This window comes from Sphaeramia orbicularis, chromosome 5, assembly GCF_902148855.1.
Source record: "Sphaeramia orbicularis chromosome 5, fSphaOr1.1, whole genome shotgun sequence".
NCBI lineage: Eukaryota > Metazoa > Chordata > Actinopteri > Kurtiformes > Apogonidae > Sphaeramia > Sphaeramia orbicularis.
The window spans coordinates 28,817,132-28,835,926 of NC_043961.1; the positions used below are offsets into that span (position 1 = coordinate 28,817,132).

At 38.3% G+C, this 18,795-nt stretch overlaps 1 protein-coding gene across 2 annotated transcripts in view; it reads left to right on the top strand.

Annotated features, from left to right (window-relative positions):
* Positions 1-18,795, top strand: part of LOC115419304 (zinc finger protein 385A-like) — a 37,296-nt gene that overhangs the window by 9,455 nt on the left and 9,046 nt on the right. For both annotated transcript variants that reach the window (XM_030134003.1, XM_030134004.1), the window contains exons 2-3: positions 7,205-7,350; positions 14,608-14,718. In XM_030134003.1, coding sequence (XP_029989863.1) covers positions 7,205-7,350; positions 14,608-14,718 — 257 coding nt within the window. The remainder of the gene's footprint in view (positions 1-7,204; positions 7,351-14,607; positions 14,719-18,795) is intronic.

Genomic DNA, 18,795 nt, shown 5'->3' on the forward strand with positions numbered 1-18,795 from the left:
CAGTACAACTTGAAAACACACTTCCTCTTCCTGCAGCTTTCTCGTATCAGCAAATAAAGATGGATGATGTGACACTGGTTCATACCACTGTAAAACTGAAACCACAATATGATGGTTAAAGGAGTTAGACGTAGTTTTGATATTCCACATTATCAACAGCAAGAGAAATCACACACCAAAACACCCAACAGCACCAACCCCAAACCGCCAACAAAATAATGCTTCTTGTGCACAGGCTGTACCACTCGCAGAATAAATTGTGATGCTAATTGTTTACAGTCATCTATATTATGGTATGTATTATGGGGATGCGTTATACTGGTTTGTTATGATGAAGAGGGAGCTGAGATGGAAAGAAAAGCTCTCAGTGTATCAGTTAATCTATCTTCCTACCCTCACCTGTTGTGATGAGCTGTGGGTAGAGGCCAAAAGAATCAGATCACGGGTACAAGTGGTGGAAATGAGTTTCCTCCGCAGAGTGGCTGGGTTCTATCTTAGAGATAGGGTGAGGAGTTCGGACATGCGAGAGGAACTCAGAATAGAGCCACTACTCCTCCACATCGATGGCTGAGATGTTTTTGGCTTTGGTGTGTTGGGTCTTGATGCCTCCTGGACGCCTCCCTGTTTTTTTTTAATATATCCAACTGAGAGGAGACCCTGTGGCAGACCTAGAACATGCTGGAAGGATTATAGCTGGGGAGAGGGAAGCATGGGCTTCTCTGCTTTAACTACTGCTGCCCCCATGACCCAGATCCAGATCAGCAAGAAGAAGATGAATTTATTTTGGTATCGTTATGTTTTCTTCTTCAAAAACTCATCTTATTGTGCTGTGTAGTTTACATTAGAGTTCTGTTAGCTTAGCTGTTTTTTAGACAGAAAACAGATAGATCACCTTTGTTTCCAGTATGGTTTTAGTTTATATTGTCAATAGTTGCATTAGTGATCTGTTTGGAATCACTCAAACAAGGCTAGAGCTGTCACAGCTTAGTCTGAACCATGGATCAACAAATGGGAGCAAACATAAAACATAATGTGACTTTGTCATATTTGCACAAAGGCTGCATGTTACAGACAAGTCTGACAGAATTTTGGCACTGTTTCTTTGAGCTTTAAAGCCAAGTAAAGACCAGTGGCCAAAATCTCTCAAAATCCCTAAAATATTCCAAAGGTAATTGAGAATATTTGCCCACTGGCACCAACAAATATTGTCTACTGACCCTTTAAGTGGATGCACATTTCGAGCATATTTCAATAAATTTTCCATTGCCAAAACATTTTATGCTGGAAATCATCTGAAGCTTGTCTCATATGATTCCCTCATATGGTAAAAGGTGCTGGGCTCTGACTCCAAACATTTTGACATAAACTCCTGTCATGTGGTGCTTGAAACACATCAAATGTGCCACAGTGGACCCGACTTCACATCTCAGGATTCTTCTGTGCTTAAAACAAGACATGACAAGCAGACAGCCCATGAAGAGAGAAGCAAAATAACCTAAAATTGTTCATGCGCATGTGACATTTTGCATGCGACAGCCAAAGGTTAATTCTTACACGCAGCAGTCCTGCCTGGATTTTGACAACATTAGCATGAGAATTTTGAGAGATCTGCGAAGTATTGTGTGGAATACCAATGTCGTCTTGAGTTCACAGATGGCATTTCTTCTTTGGTTCTTGTACATTAACCTGCAGGTTAACATGGCTCTTTACCTCCTCTGGTCACCTTGGACTCACCTCAAAGCATGCGGCTCCCTCCCCCTTCTCCAATACCCTCCTTCTTTCCACCTCATCCCCCCTCGCATCCAAACCCTTTTCTTCACTCCATCAACTCGATCCACTGCCATTATTTCATACCAAACCTGCCTTTGCTTGTCATCTCCAGTTGCCAATCAAGCATTCTTTTCCTTATTATCAGACACTAAAGAAAAACAGACTGAATTTTCCAATAAGAAGTCGCTTCCAGGGAAGTCCAAACAAAGCCAATGTAGCTTTATTACAGTCATAATGATTTTAATTTTTGTTGGATCAATGTAAAATCCATTGAGCAAAAATAAAACTTAATTGAAAATACTGCATGAAATCAGAGAGAGGAGCTGCAGAAGTACTGGCTGATCTCAAAAGCACTGCATGAAAACAGACACACACATTTCCAGTGAAAGAGGACTTCTGAGACTTCTCTGGGAGGCTGCATTTAAGTCTGGCCACTGGGGCGCAGAGCATCTATCATTAAAACAAAGTGCAGGCTGAAATCAACTGTGCTCTCCTTCACCAGTACTGTGCGCTCTCTCGTTGTCCAGATCTCACACAGACCAACATAACATTAATCAGGACTGAGCCCTTATAGAGCATCATTCACTCACACCACAAAGGTTGTGTGTGCATTGTTGTCTGTCCTCGGCTTAGGTTGAAATAGCTGCCTTTGACTTGGGGGTAAGCTGAGCTGCAGTAAATTGGATTTCATGCACAGTCCTTCACAGTGGCAGTATGCGACACTAAGACAGAGCCATCTTCCCTCCGCAATCACGACAAAGTTTTCACTGTTTCTTTACAGGTTACAACCACAAATACAATTTCATTATATTTATTTCATGGATTAAAGCTGATGTAACACAGGAGCCAAAGTATTTGCAGAGAAATGTTAAAATGTTAACGGTGAATAAGTATGGCAGCAAACAGCTCAGCATTCCTGTCAGAGAATCACAAACAGGAGCAGTCGTAAATCACTTTAACAGATGATGATGATGATCGTCAACATTCTAATGGTATCATCTGCCTCCAAATATTCTTGTTACTCTCCACAAACCTGCAGTAAGGACACACAAGAACACCATCGACCCACACTTTTTTTCTTGGAGTTAAGAGACTTGTTTCCACCATAGAGTTGTCCCTCTTTGCTGCAGTGGCAGCAGGAGGGGGGGGTGGGGGGGTTAGTCAGGGGAGGCTGGCTAATCCACAACAGAGGCTCATTTCAGAGTCATCTGTGCACAGCAGCCCATTTAGATGCAGATGTGAGGCGGCTGGCATCGTGTGCTGAGCCAGTCCTCTGAGTATGGAACTGAGGAGCTTGAATCTAAAGGTGGCTCCATTTCTGTCCTTTTTTGGTGAGAGCCTGCAGTGCTTCTACCTCTAATCAGACTTCATTCTGGCAGACAGCATGTCACAAACCCCCCCGCCTATTGTCCCCTTTCTCCTGGTCCCATCATGGAGCACAAAGATGGAGGCGGGCAGGCAGGGAATACTGAGAGGCTCCTGTGACGTCACTGACATTGACATTACCTCTGTGATCATTAAACCTAAATTGGCTAAATGAATTGCCAATTTGGGAGGCCTTAGTCACAGCATATTGGTGTGTGCATGCCTGCAAGTGCACCTCAGGTTTGTGAAACCTGGTGTGGCGATAAGATTCTGTCTCTGGTTGTCTGTTGTTGTTGTGTTTTTCTTGTTTTCTTTTTTTCTGTGTCTTGTGCATCTCTTCATTTCTGTCCAGCTACCTCTCTTTCACAATCTGCACAAAAATTCAATAAGCTATTACACAGGCATTGATCTTTTTCTCGCCTAAACATTTGCATTAGAAAAAAAGGGCAGTAAGATGAGGGGGTTGGGTGAGACACATCGCTGTCTGTTCATTTTAGCGGCAAGAAGGAGCAATAGCTAGCGAGACCTGGATTTATAGAGTTTGGCAGCACTTTAACACTTTAACGCTCCTCAGAATGTGTCCAATCAATGCTCTCCCTCCTGCGTGGCTGCTGTTGAGGAGTCGTGGCTTTCACTTATCTGATGTCATTGTAAATCTCGCAGGAGGAGGGTAGGTCAAAGAAGGCTGGTGCTACTTTCACATTGCTTCAAGCTGCAAAATATGACAGTGAAAACATACCGTGCTAACTATGAAAACGTCACTCTATTGTGATCGTCTGCACTGTAAATGCAGATTTATAAGTAATTGCACACATGCTTTGACCTTTAGAACGTAATGTGGCGTAAAATGAGCTGCAGATTTACCAGAAGCGTGTCTGGAATACGCTCCACTACCCAAAGAGGAAACACAATGATGACACCTCTCCTATGTAACGGCTCTCTGTCACTCTTTACACTATTATTCAGGTGTTCTGTTGCATCCAAACCACTTTACAACTTGCGATTTTTTAAAATAATTTTTGATGCAACAACAAGATTGCAGATAAATCTGTGTGTTATGGTTGACCTTGAATATAAAAGATGATAACTGTGGTTAATCTGGTGAACAGCGGACTGAGCAAAAACATGTATCCTGTTTAGTGAAAACCTCATCTTCTAAAACGATTAAAATCACATAAGCTACATAATTTAAAGAACCAAATCTTTGTGCTGAAAAATACATACATTCAAAATTAGCGGTCAAGTGATTATTGGTTCATTATCATATCCATTATTCAGCATGATTTTCCAATAACCAATTAGGATGAATTTTAAAATGTGCCACTTTGGTTGCAGGAGCCACTCTATCTGTGATCACCCTCAGGTATTGAGTGATGTCCCCCCGACAGCACTATCATCAGGTTATGCCCTGAGTAAGAGCCTAAAATGAGAAAATTACATATATTTATTTTCTGATACTTATTATTCGTAATGCCATCAGTTCATGGAAAACAGAAAATATTGCTAAAATGTTATTGAATTGAAATTTCTTTATGTGATGTGACAGTCATCTAAAAAGAGGCTTTGTGATGAAGTTACTAAAAAGAATTCCATGACTACATTTTCATTTTCCCACAGATACAATCAATTCTGAATATCAGTTAACAGTCTCTTTCATTGCTGATCACATGATATTAGTCCCTAAAACCCTTAACCTGTAATGAGCATCCAAATACATATTTGTGCACATTGAAAAGAGATTTGCATAAAATCCACAGCTGAAGTTTCCCTTTCAAACATACAGTAATATTAACTCAGTGTCTGAAAATGTTCAGTACAACCTCCTTTCCCTAATGTTTAAAAAAAACAACTATAGCCTATAGAGTTGTGTTTTTTTTAATGTATGTCTACAGAAAAAGATATAATATGATTGTTATGTCGACTACTATTTAGATTTTTAAACTCAGGATTATAAATTTTTCATTCATAGAAACGTAAATAGAAACTTTTCTTTGCATTTATTCTCTCTGCCATGGCATCTGGTGTTATGGGTTCACTCATTCCTTCATGTTTAGCTTTTGACCTAAGGTGTGTTATTACCGATGGTTTTTCATTCTGCACAAATCTTTCTGTGGTTGGTTTACAGAGGTGATTATGACCGCCATGTGAGCTGTGGGATTCATGGCATGTCTGAAGGACATTTTAACCGTGACCTCCAGTTTTATATCTTATTTCACTTCCACCTTCCAGACTCCCTCCCTGCTATGCAGCATATGAGAAAGCAGCTGCACGCAAATGACAATAGCTGCAGCTGAGCTTCAGCTGCCACATCTTCCCAAGGATTGTAACAGTCTGAGGAGGAATGCCAGAAGGAAAGGAAAGACTTTCCCCTCCATCTATTTCTGATCCTGACAGCACATCCTTTATGTCTCCCCTGCTGTCAGTGAAAGGAGCCTCCTCTGCTGCTACTAAAATAGCTTTTCTTTGCTGGTTTTGACAAGTGACCAGTTTTCTTTTCAAATGAAACAACATTGTTGAATAGTCATCGCAGAGCAAAAGCTATAATAAAAGGATGACAATTACATATAATCTCAAGTGAAAAGATTATAGAAATTCTCTCTGCATAGGGCCTGAAGCGCCCTGCTGGTTTTACATTGAAGAGAAGAATAAGTAGGCTACAGGAAGTAGAAGTGAAATAGAGAAAGCAAAGCAGATAGAGGATGAGGAGAAGCAGGAACAAAACAGATAGAAGGAGTGGTACTGGGGTGAGGAGAGGAAGTACAGATGGGGGATACAGAGGCAGGCAGACAGAATAAGAAACCATGAAATGGGGACAGAAAACGGCGCTCGGTTAGAGAGAGACAGAGGAGAAACGGAGAAAAGGCGGATATCTGCGGCACCCCAGCTGCGAGGCTTAAGGAGCTTAGCCCTCCTGCCCATCACAGAAGACTCCTCAAGAGCAGGCATTCACCGCTGCTGAGCTACTGGGGAGGGAGACGCAGGCAGGAGATGCAGGAGAGAGGAGAAGAGTGGGAGGAGAAGGAGGCTCAACACCAGAAAATGATGCGGAAGATGAGGGATGAGATTTAGAGGAGGAACCAGATTGGATTTATTTAAGCAGGAAAGATATAAATATAAGGTCAGGTTCAGTTAAAACTTATTTTAGTGAAAGCACTTTTTCTTATACGATGCTCAGCTTTAGGGAAAGTTTGTTTATCTTTTCCTGTGTGTAGCTTCCTTTCCTGTGGTTCCCATTCATTAAAAGTGCAGATACAGACGTCATAAGTGAATCATGAGGTTAGAATTGTAAGAGCTCTGCATATTCTCACTTCTACCACCTCATGTAAGATGCATCTGTTTATAATGTATTTCAAGCTGCTGTTGGCCAATTTTTGAAAGCACTTACTTAAAAAAGGGAGGTTAGATTTATCTGATGACTTGTGTTGACTGATGAAAAACAAGCCATTTGTAGTAATATATAAAAATGAGGAAATGAAACATTAAGATATACTGAGAATTGTACATTGGAATAACTAACAACTGAGTCATAATCAAATCGAATCAAATATTTTTTACTTTACATTAATACATCTGCAACATTCATACTCACAGTAAGATTCAATACATGACATCTACACAACACACATCAGCCTATACATCCACTCAAAGCTCATCTAACACACATCATACTGCCAGTAATTTTAATAATCTCAATAACTATGCAAAGAAATCATATTTATGCACAAATAAATATTCAAGATTAATAAAAGGCAAGTCTCCCAACAATTTCAATGCAAATTTAGAATCACTCACATTGCAGGTATATTGTTTTCTTGATTCTTTAAGCTATACTTAAATCATCCAGAAGTATCCGGTTCTGGCTGTCGGAGGGCCCTGAATACTTCCCATACCTTAATACTGACTAACATAGTAGGTTATATGTGGTCAACAAACCCTAACTGTGCAGTCATTTTCACATTATTTAAAAAAACACAAACCTAAGTTAATCAAATCCAGACGTACTGTGTTGCCTAGTCCTACTCTCTCACATCATTAGTGTTTTAATTTCTAATTTGTGTGTCTTGTACAGGAAGTGTAAACCGAGCAGGGCCGGTCCCTGCCTTCCTCAGGAGCCCGCCTGTCATCCCACCCCCACTGGACATGAAGCCCTTCCTCCAGTTCCCGTTGGAGTCTCCCCATCCAGCCGGCATCAGCCTCTTCCACAACTTTAACACAGTGAGTGCTCACAGATGTACCTGTCTCCACACCGTCACAGTGCTCCCACAGCGTTTGGGGTTTGATATCATCTTGTTTCACTTAACTGCGGACAGTGTTGGTATTCAGCTGTGGTTTGGGAGTGTCGCCTCCTGGGCAAAGACAAGTGATAAAGTGCTGAGAATTTATATGGTATAATCTAAAATGATAAGGTGACAGCTGTTTACTTTTTATTCAGCAGAGTGAGTTTCAGCATAATTGAGAAAATGCCCAGGCGAGTGTTTTACCGCAATAAAATGACTTACAGCTAATCAATTGTATAAGAGGCAGAGGCTGTGTTCTCTACAGTCAGCATTTTCAGTGCCTCCTTCTCATTTCAAGATTGGGTTTCATGTGAAGGTCAGCGTGGCGACAAACACGGATGCACATGCGCCACGGACACACACACACACACACACACACACACACACACACACACACACACACACACACAAACATTACCATTCAACTCATCTGCATGAGCTCAGGCAAAATGACCCTTGTGCAAGTTTATGAGTCATCCTGCTTCATCAAGGGCCTTGTGCGAGGCCACTAATGCCAGGGCACCACAATCCAAATCACTTTTTGTCTGCACAATAAAACCTAAACAACTCTGGATCACAGTTGGGACTAGAAAGCTGTGGCTTGACATGAGTCTGCTGGGGTAGTTTTGGCAGACATAGAAAAAGACAGATTAAATAATTGTTTTATAAAGGCTACTGCATTATACACAGTGAGAGTCATTTTTACTACATTTAAATATTTAATAAAAATATTGTGAGGGATTATCATTCAAGATTTGCACAGTTTTACAGACAACTGAATTTTTCTTCTTTTTTGTGGCTTTTAGGAGATTTATGCTATGCTAAATTAATGAAATAATAAGTGAATTCAACTTAAGATTTGTACGCACAAAATCTTAAGTTAGAGACCACAAATACATAACACCAAAAGGACATTTTACAAACTGGCATCAGCAGGAATTGGCACTGTTGCATTTTCTAAAACCAGGATGGGAAGACTGCCTTCAAGTGAACATAATAGCTAAAAGATAGAAATTACTCCCATAATTAGTTCGATGGTCAGTTCAGCCAAAGATAGTTAATTATCAGACATGCACATTCTGGGTTCAGCATTAAAACATTTGGGGGAGGGTTGATGAGCTCAGGCAGTGAAATGGATATCAGCTTTTTCTTGTTCCAACCTATAGTTATTACTGTCAAAATTAATCAATAACTATAGCTGTTAAAAATCCACTATTAACACAGGTTTTGCAATGTTTAAAAATTATCTGTCACAGAGATTAAATGTGCAAAATCTTACCTAAATAAATAAGATGAATTGAAAAACAAATGACAAAAGTGCCGGTTAGCTGATGTTTTCAATGGTTTATGTACATTTACACAATAGATTTATTTAGATTTTGATTTATCTTCCACTAGAAAGAACCTGAAAAGTGAATGTATTGTCATTTGCAGACATTTTATTGAAGTAGATCTGGGTCTCTGAGACAAACATTCCTTTTAGTAAAACCTATTCTCTTATTCATTCTCAGAATTTCATATTTTGAAGCCAACCAGCATTTTGACTTAATTTTTTTTTTTACTAGTGATTCAAACTTGGTAAGGTTTTGCAATTTTTACTGGACAGAATTTTACTTGTAGACCCAAAAAAAGTCCCAAGCAATAATAAACATGCTCCACAGAACATAATCCACCCTCAGCCTGCTGGTTTTAAAGGTTGTATAGGGACTGAACAGACCAACAACAGTTACAGTACACAGTATATTCCAATTTGTTTCAGCATTACAGACTTATTTAAATAATTCAGCCATTCAGATCTGTCTCATTTGGTTTACAAATGACTTCCAGACACTAGAATTGTCAGGGGAGTGTTGTACTGCAGGTCTTACCTACTTGAACTGAGACATATGCTGCACAGTGAAACATTGTGTGGGCAGAAGGAGAGAATGAGCTCCTGTTGATTTGTGACACACCAGGGGAAAATAATTTCTTTGTGAGGCAGAAGTTTAATGCACATGTTATTAGTCTCTGTGTCAGTCACGCTGTACAGAAAGAAGCAAATACTTTAAAGTTTGAATTTTTCCATTATGTTAAGATGTTTTGATAGTATTTATGGATGGCAATAGTCATTTATTATTTGGTAATCATGCCCCAGAGAGTAATGTTATTCTTTTCATTGCCTCCTGCAAAGAGAAAACAACGTGTGAAGTGGATGATTATATTCATTGAGAACATGTCTGGGATGTCTGTATCAAATATCATTTCCATACTACCAGCAGGTGCACTTGTTGGCAATTCGAAGTGTTTTTCATATTAGTTAAAATATATAAATATATAAATATATTGTTATAATATTGATATCTGTGTAATTTGATATACACCGACCTGTACAGCTGTGTCTTACTTTTTCATGACACAGGAAGAGGATGTCCTCATATTGAATCCTGGTAGATCTGCACAACTACAACCACACAAACAAAAATGAGAAAGAAATGAGAAAGAAATACTAAAATCTGTGTTACAAAGGTGAGCACTTGTCGTTATTTTAATGTCTCAAGACTACTTTGTGAAAGCTATCAGCTGGACATTGGTATGGGTCAACATTTGCTGATATAAGACTTCTTTTCACCAATGGTAGTGGAAGAAATGTAACTTGTTATATTAACCCTTAAAAGAACTAAAGCTCAGAGTAAATTCAGAGGTCATTATATCAAAACAGAGGAAAAACTCACTTCTTTCAGATGAATATATTATTACCTAAAACCATGCATCTATAACTCCTGACATTTGTCGAACTACATGGGTTACACTGGGGAATATGAGCCAGTGGTGTCAGGTCGCAGTGTTCTCCTCCTTTTGGTTCAGCTGAGTGGATTTCTTAGCTGTGATGGGGAAGAATAGTGACATTTTAGGTGAGTTTGGTCATTTTTACCTTTAGTTTCAACAGTACTGAAGAATAAATAATGCATGTGCGTGGCTATGTGACAGACTAGCCTTATCTGTTGCTAAACCTCAATGCTCCGGGACGTCAGATTTGTGAGCTGTAATTTTGAAACTCTGATATGTGTGACATGGCCATCAGCTTTTTAGTTTTATAGAAACAAGTGGATAGAGAACAATGAGGAATGAAACCTAGAGATAACATCCTCCTCATAGACTAACACAGTAATAATAAATGATATCAAGTCATTTCTGCTACTTAATGAATGCTAACATGTACAGTTGTGTTTGATAATGTAATGTTAAAGTCGTGAAATATATAAACACACACTAATTACAGCTTCCTGACCTAATTAGCATGCTAGCTGACAGACCATATAATTCAATATGAATTAATGCTAACATCAGCTAATGCAGCTAAGTCACACTGATTATTGCAATTAAGTACTGGTAAATTTCATGACAAAATATTGTGATGGTCTTGTTAGTGTAATTCCTTTAACACAACTTTGGCAGAGCTCCCTGTCAGGCTGAAAAATACATTTAATTCAATAAACAAAAGCTCTGAATGTCTGACTCAGCAGCCAGACAACATGGCAGTAGCACACACCTGTCAATCACGGCAAACACTCCTTTAATTGCGTATAACTTTTTGATGTCAGATAATCTGAACGGTTGGGTTGTATGAAAATTCCCCCCTTTACAGTCATCACGAAGAGGGAAATAAATGATCACACAGAAAAAAACTGTTTGTGGTACCATTCCAGTTTTAGCTTTCCGGCCGACAGGCCATAAGCTATTGTTGTCATGCGGCGTCTGTCATCCGTTACAAAAATTTCAATCGTCTTCTTCTCCGAAACTACAATTCCGATTAACTTCAATCTTAGTATACAGCTTCTTTATGATGATGTCAACAAAAGTTAGTGAAATTATTTCAATCCGGATCTGAATCTGGATTTGGTGCGACTTTGAAAAATTTTCCCATTATAAGAGATAGGAAGTGGATTGATCCAATAAATCCCTTAGTATCAATGATATCAAGTTAGAATTTGAATTTTTTACAGTTCTGATTGGAATATGACCAAAACATGGCCTATTTCTGTAATATAATAAATACACATAACTGGATGATAATAAATGGCATCTGGATACATTTCGCAAAGCTTTTAATTTGGCCGGTAAGCTACAGGGCCATTGGTCCTATTTTTTCAGTTCCAGTTTGGTCATTTACTGCAGATTTGTACACTTTTGCATTTGGTTTCACTTTTCAGTGCTTGAAGTTGCATAAAATGGTCATTTTGTTAATTGTAGATCTTCTCATGTGGATCCACATCCAATTCCAGCCTCTGCCCTCTTTTATGGATCCACTCCAATATTTAGGGAGCTCATTGATGGCCCATGCCCGACCCTGCTATCAAGTTTCATGAAAACTGTTGCAGTAGTTTTTGTGTAATCCTGCTGACAGAAAGACCACATAACAACATAGATGAGGATCATCTGGCTGAAATGAGACTGAATATTTAAGACAGGAGCTGCAAAAATATTTAAGTCAGTGTACATTACTGGTACAACTGTGAAGTGTCCCATGGTGGGATTCCATCCAAATATATGGCAAATTTTAACAGAATTTATAGAAAATCAGCTGAAGGAAACCTAAGTGTGCACAGTTCCTATTCACTACTCTTTGTTCAATATTAAAAGTAGATTCTTCATTATCATCATCATGGTTTAAGACATTTTATACTATAACATACAACCTAAGCTACCGATTTAGGAGCTGATAGATGTGAGAGGTAAGAAGACGCTGGGTTTAGCTTCTGTCCCCTGAACTGATCCACTGAGCTGGATCATATAACGTTTCAAATTCTTCTACTAACTTCTCAGACTTTGCAACAGGTCAACAAACCTTTTTCTCACCAACATTTGTCTCCATTTCTTTCTTTATGGTGCTGTTTTGTTGCTGTTTCCATGAAATTAGTCATTTATGGTTTTTTTTTTAAATTTTAATTATTTATTTATTGGTTTATTTAACTGGGACATTGTGCATTCATTCACATTGCTGTAAATGCACCAGAGTTAGTATAATGGCTATTTTTCATCTGCAGTCCCTTAATAGATGTTGAATTGTCACCCTAAAAGGTAGCACAAGGTTATAAAAATACAATTTAAAATACCCAAACACAGACAAGTATAATACAAGTTTTGCAATACAAAATTAATAACACATCAGACAAAGTATGTAAAAAAAAAAATATTAAAATACACTTAGAACTTAGACATATTAAAAAATACAACAGAGACAGGACTAAAAAAAATTCTAATGTAGGCAGCTCCAATTATTAATGTACCAGTTTTTTATTTTGAACTCATTATACGATGTCAGTTCTCTGATTGCCACAGGAATAGAGTTCCACTCATGTGCAGCTGTAACTGCAAATGAGGCCTGACCAAATGTACTTTTTCTCAGTGGAGCTATGCAGTCCCCTCTGGCTGCACCTTTTGTAAAATTGTAGAAGGCTGTTCTTATGTTTACAAACTGTCTGAGTGGAGCAGAAAACAAGTAATTAAAAATTTTCAGTGAATGTTGTCTCCTCAGCATATGCCACATTTTGACATCTTTTCAAATCTAATTTCACTCAAGTTTTTTTTTATATGTGTAATGTGAAAATGGGTGTAAAAACAACTGAATGGAAATCACCTATTGTTTAGGTTTGAATGAAGAACCAGAAAAGTCTAATATGTTAATGAAGTTATGAGTCAAAGGAAAAATGTGCAAAACCCAGAGAAAACAGTGGGTGGTTAAAGAGAGACACACAGTGATAGGGAATCATGTTGGTCTGTGATAGCCAACAATTAAAGGTAAACCTAGGGTGAGGGTTTCTTGTTTTTATCTACTTGACTGTACGCACAAAGCCTACATACACGCATATATACACCAAAGCTGTCAAGCCTTCGCCCACATGCAGACAAATGTACTACTGTAAACAAACAAATCTAAAGACATCACAGGTCTCCTCATGGAAAACACAAAAAAGGAGAGAGGCGAGTTAGCGACAGGAGAAAAAAAAAATCAGGCTAAAGTCTATAAATATTCCTAACAATGCATTCAAACAGGGTTTAAGTTTTCAGACCAATTAAACTATTTCCCCTGGTGACTGGAGCTTGAGAGTGTAAACAGCCTCTCATTTGGCAGCATACACTCAGTCTAAGAGAGATGAGAGGCTGAGTAAAACCGCAGTGTACTTTTGGCTTCCTAATGAGGGCAACACCCAGCGCTGTGGTTATTGAACCCTGCCAATGGGTCACGGAGCTCACACGAGTCCATTGAGTCATCCACAAAAGAATGAGTGATTGTATGGCTATGGATATTTCTGTCATTCCCTGTGATTTTTTTTCCCATAACTATTTTACTTCAAAATGTATTGTTTCTCCATTAAATTTAGTCCTTTACTGGTTCAATTTTGTTGCTAAATTTAATATTGTTGCTGTCTGGGGGAAACTTTCTATCTGTAAAACCAAGTTAGGAGGTTTGGTAAATACTTCTCAGTGGTTGAAACCCAGAGGCTGAACGATAAATAATAATGACATGAGGTTTCCGTCTGACAGTGACAATAATGTTTTGTCGTATTTATTCTTCATTTTTATCCTTATACTTGCCAGTAGAATAAAGTCAATGTTGGCAGCGTAGTAATGACAGTAATTAATACTGTGCAATCAAAAATTAAACCATGTTTAATTAATATATTTACCAAGTGTTTAAACAGTTTGAGTTCTATCTCAAATTTGTGGGTTGTATTTCATCTAATCATCATTTTCCAAGTTATTATGTACAAATGAGCCATGGTTCCATCTAAGTTAGTGGTATGTTGTCCAAGAAAAATTAAACGGAAAAAGTCACATATTTTGTAGTCCACAAGCTCAGGTTTTTGGTGATACCAAAGCTGTAATTAGGCCTTTCAACCCCAGCATGAATTAAAGCATTTGAACAGCACCCAAGAATTCAGGCACAGACAGCAGCACCAGCTGCTGCTGAGAAAACACACACCCTCCTGTCCACATCAATCACTACTCGCTCTTCAATTCCTTTTTTTTTCTTCTGGCTTTCTCTTCCCCAGGCATCTCCCCTGTCATTCACCTGCACTTTTTCTCTGACACGTTTCTCTGTCATCCACCAGGACTTTAAGTTCCCATTTAAATGCACTGCAGTTCAGGGAAACATTGTGCTCCTCCTGTGTTTCTGAATCTTTGATGTGACCTCTGGATTCTGTCTCTGCAGATGGATCCTGTCCAGAAAGCTGTGATGACACACACCTTTGGGCCACCCATAGTGAAGACAAAGCGGCCAATCATCTCCTGCAATGTTTGTCAAATACGCTTCAACTCAGAGGTACAAAAAGCAGAAAGAAACAGATTTATATTTTTTTTTTTAAATACAAAATTATTCCAATTAATTAACAAAGGCAAAAATATATTTGTCCTTGTTGTCAATGAGTGAACAGAAACGTAATTTAGGAAAACTTTACTAAACTTGCACTTAGAAAAAAAATGTACATTTTGATCTAAAACAAAGTTGGCTGATGAATGATGTCTAGTTGCAGCAGCTGAGAACAGTATTTTGGCTCCTGTTTTTGCCTGGAGAAAAATAATAATTTACAATACGACTGTCCAGCATAATTTTTGTCACTGGATTAGAAAACACAGGTGATAGCTTTAGGCCCATTACAGTTATTACATAACATATTCCATTCCCTTATCACAATTATTTAAGCTGATGGAGATAATTGTCTCCATTCAGCTGTATTAAAACAGCTGGATAGAATGTACAGACGTGTCATATTTCCATCATTATTTCCACATAATTTACACCCATTTCAGATTTGACTGAAACTCATCTAATAACATCTTTATCTCATATTTTAGTAATATATTTAGTGTACATCGATTATTATTACGGTCTAATCTAGTCTGTGCAATTTCTGTTTACAAAGCATAAATTCAATGCAATTTCTAGTTCCATGTTCCAGTGTTCATTGCCAGTTCGTGCTTGTTCTTTTTTCTTTCATATAGTGTATGAGTATAATTAAATTATTGCCAGGCTTATATCATATTAGTGGTATGAAATGAGCTGAAAAAGACAATTAACCCATCCTAAGAGTAGCCTTGTACTAAAACAAGAAAAGTTTCCTCTTGAGGAGAATGACATGAAGCAGGAGGATAAACAACATAAGCTTGTCCATTTTCTGCATTTCAGTCTTGACAGACGATACAGTACCAACATGAGACAAAGGGACTGAAATAAAAGAGGACACAAGTTAAGAAACACTAGAAGAATGAGCTGCGTGTCCCCGTTTAAGAGGCTGTTCTGTTAAGTCAAAATGAAAAACAAATAACTCATAATGTGGACGCTGAAAACAAGCTACTGGATGGCATGATGGATGTGTTTGGTTTGATGGTCTGAGACGATCTCATTGTGAAATTAAAAAATATATTTAGAGCAAACAAACAACTCATAATCAGCAGCATCTCTGTACATTTACTGTATCAACAAAAAATATGCACGACCTTGCAAATATTCCCCCAGGAAGGCAGCTCACATTCAATTCTTCCACTGTTTAATGAGCCAAATTTGTTTTACAGTGCAATTAAATATCCAGGCGGTGTTACCTCATCAATACTGTATGGATGGAGAAAACCCAGTGTTTATGTTCTACACTGTAACCTCTAACCTAAATATTACGACATGCAGAAATCAAACAAAAAGTCTGGCTAAAAATATAAATACATTTCAACGATGAAGCGCTAAATATTTGTACTCTAAATGCAGTGATGTGTAAAGGACACAGGCAGGGAGTCATCTGAAACTTGTGCAACGCTGCCCTGTTCTCTCTGTGAGGGGCCACTTAATTATATCCACCCTGATATTTCCTCTGCTCAGACCTGCATGTTCTCACATGGTCGACATGAGTGGGGCTTTTATTTACTACGGTGTGTTCACATTTCCATACTGCATGTGTCTACACTGAATGAAAATGTGTGTTTATGTGCACGACTTATGACAAACAGTGAGCAGTGACTTATTTAAGAGCTGGAAGTTTCACTGATTTTCATTTTTGTTAAGTTGTTCAATTAGGTTTTTGTTCTCAGTTAAATTTCAGTTCATTTTACTCTGCAAGTATAATAAATGTTTTAGGTTAATTTTGAGGAACGGACCAGTTATAATTTAGTTTTCATGTAGTTATACTGCAAGTATATTGAGGAAACCCAGATTTAGATGTTGAAAATCAAACAATAGGATGAAAGAAAGCATAGCATAAAATATGATTTACATGTCCTTGTGGAATCCATATAATTTCCATATGCCCATTTTATTTTTACTCATAATAAACCATTAACATTGTGTGGCCCATAAAAGAGCTTGATAATTAAAAAACAAATGACAATGTGTAAGATTAAGGATGTGTAACAGGATATAAAGTTTTTAATTATTTTTATGTTAATGTATAATGTTTGAAAATGAGAGCTGTTGTGTTTTCATTGATGTAAAATGAGCATTTACATTCATGAAGCTCTAGAACAGGCTTCTTCTTCATCTTTTGTTTGATAGCAGGTGGCATCCAGTGTTATGGTACATTACCATAATAACTCATGTAATATAATCCCACATGTGGACCACAATTAAACATATGAGCTCTATGTACAGGCATCAACAGTGTGGTTAGATTTTAGAATATTCTTTCTAGTTTGGGTATTTTGTCCTTGTGCAGTAGTAATGTTTAATTAACCTTTGTGTAAAATGTTTTGATTGTAGCAAAAAAGAAGAAATATGCCTATTGCCTCTATTTTATATAGTTGTATACTGCATGATATTGTGGCAGTTTTACCTTTATATGTTCACAGTGTAGACTGTTTACATTTTGCAACCTTTAAAATGCTTTATTGTGCTTCATTTTTTTTCTTTTGGCAGTGAAAAACATTACTTTCCAGACTCCAGGACAGACAAACCAAACACTCACACACCGAACATTTATGTCTAATATGAAAACAAACCTGACTAGACCTCCAAGGCCATTTCATAGTTTTTGTGTTATTTTTGTGTTTTTGAAACTGATTTATTTAATTTTAATTCATTTTATTTAACTAAATTGTCTTCTGGTTGTTTTAATTGGAGTCTTTTTTGTTAACTTTAATAACCCTGGCAGTGAGATGTCTCACACCCAGCCACCTGTTTGCCCTGCCTGCTGTTTCACTTGTGAGCCGTGGAGTGCATCTGCTCTGCTGCAGCTCTACAGCACTTTCCACAGTAACCTGAGAGACTGGGAGCTCAAAGCACGGTGGACATTCTTTAATAATGAAGGAACACTCTGCTTACAGTACTGCACTTGGCTTACTCCTGCTGTCTGCGCTGCACACAGGTTTACAGGCAGACAAACACTCATTATTTTTCATCAAGTCTTCTTCAGGTCATTAGCTACCAGAGTGTTTATTAAAACCACTTGTTTTGAAGAGTGTTAAATGGAAATCCTAATCTGTGGCGGCATGCACAAAGTGGAGTAGACAGACTGATTGATGGTGGCCTTGCACAAGCAGGTGCTTCTCGCTGCTGCAACAATATAGCTCCACATGTTGTAATTGTAACGATGCAATTCATTTTAGACCAAAGAGGACAGATTAGCCTTCCACTGTTCAGCCCCTCTGCTGCAAGGCTGACGTCACACCATGCTGCATTAGCCATCGTCACCACTGCAGTACCATACTGGACACCTCTCTCTCTCTGCATCTCCACAGGACCAGTCTGAAACCATGGTTCATTTACTGCTCCTGTCTAAGCTTGAAAACTTAGTTTGCCCACCATGTTTTCCTCCAGTTTTCATGTTTCTGCGTCTCCCTCTGTGGGGTATACTGTATCATCTGTTTCTTCTTCTCCTCTCCACCTCTCCAGCTTCTTCCCACCCCCTCTTCCTGTCGCTGCTGCCTTCACTCTGTACAGCAGATTTGGCTGCTAGACCAGCTCTCTCTGCTTTCTGTGCCTTTGTCGCTTTATAGATAAAACATCAAAGCACATCCTGCTTAGAGAGAAAAAGGATTTCAGGGACATTCACTTGCTCTCATTTTCTCTCTCTTAAATCCCATCTCTGCTCCTTCATTCATCTTAATCTGCCTTTCCATAGGTCCTTTCGCAGCCTCTTACACTACAAATCACCTTCCATGCCTTGTATTCTTTAGGTTTTTTTTAATAAATATTTACTTTTTCTCTCAGCTCCAATGATGTGTTGCCTAAATCCCCTTTATATCCTTTTGTCTCTTCCGCTGTACTTTCTTACCTCCACTTTCGAGGATGTCAAGTTGTTTCTGCTTGGATTGATAGCAGACCTTCATTGATTTTTTTAGGGGCTGACACTGAAGGTCACCGGAAAAGCAAAAGTATCACAGCTCAAGCTGTCTGAAAACAATTTGGAGTTGCAGA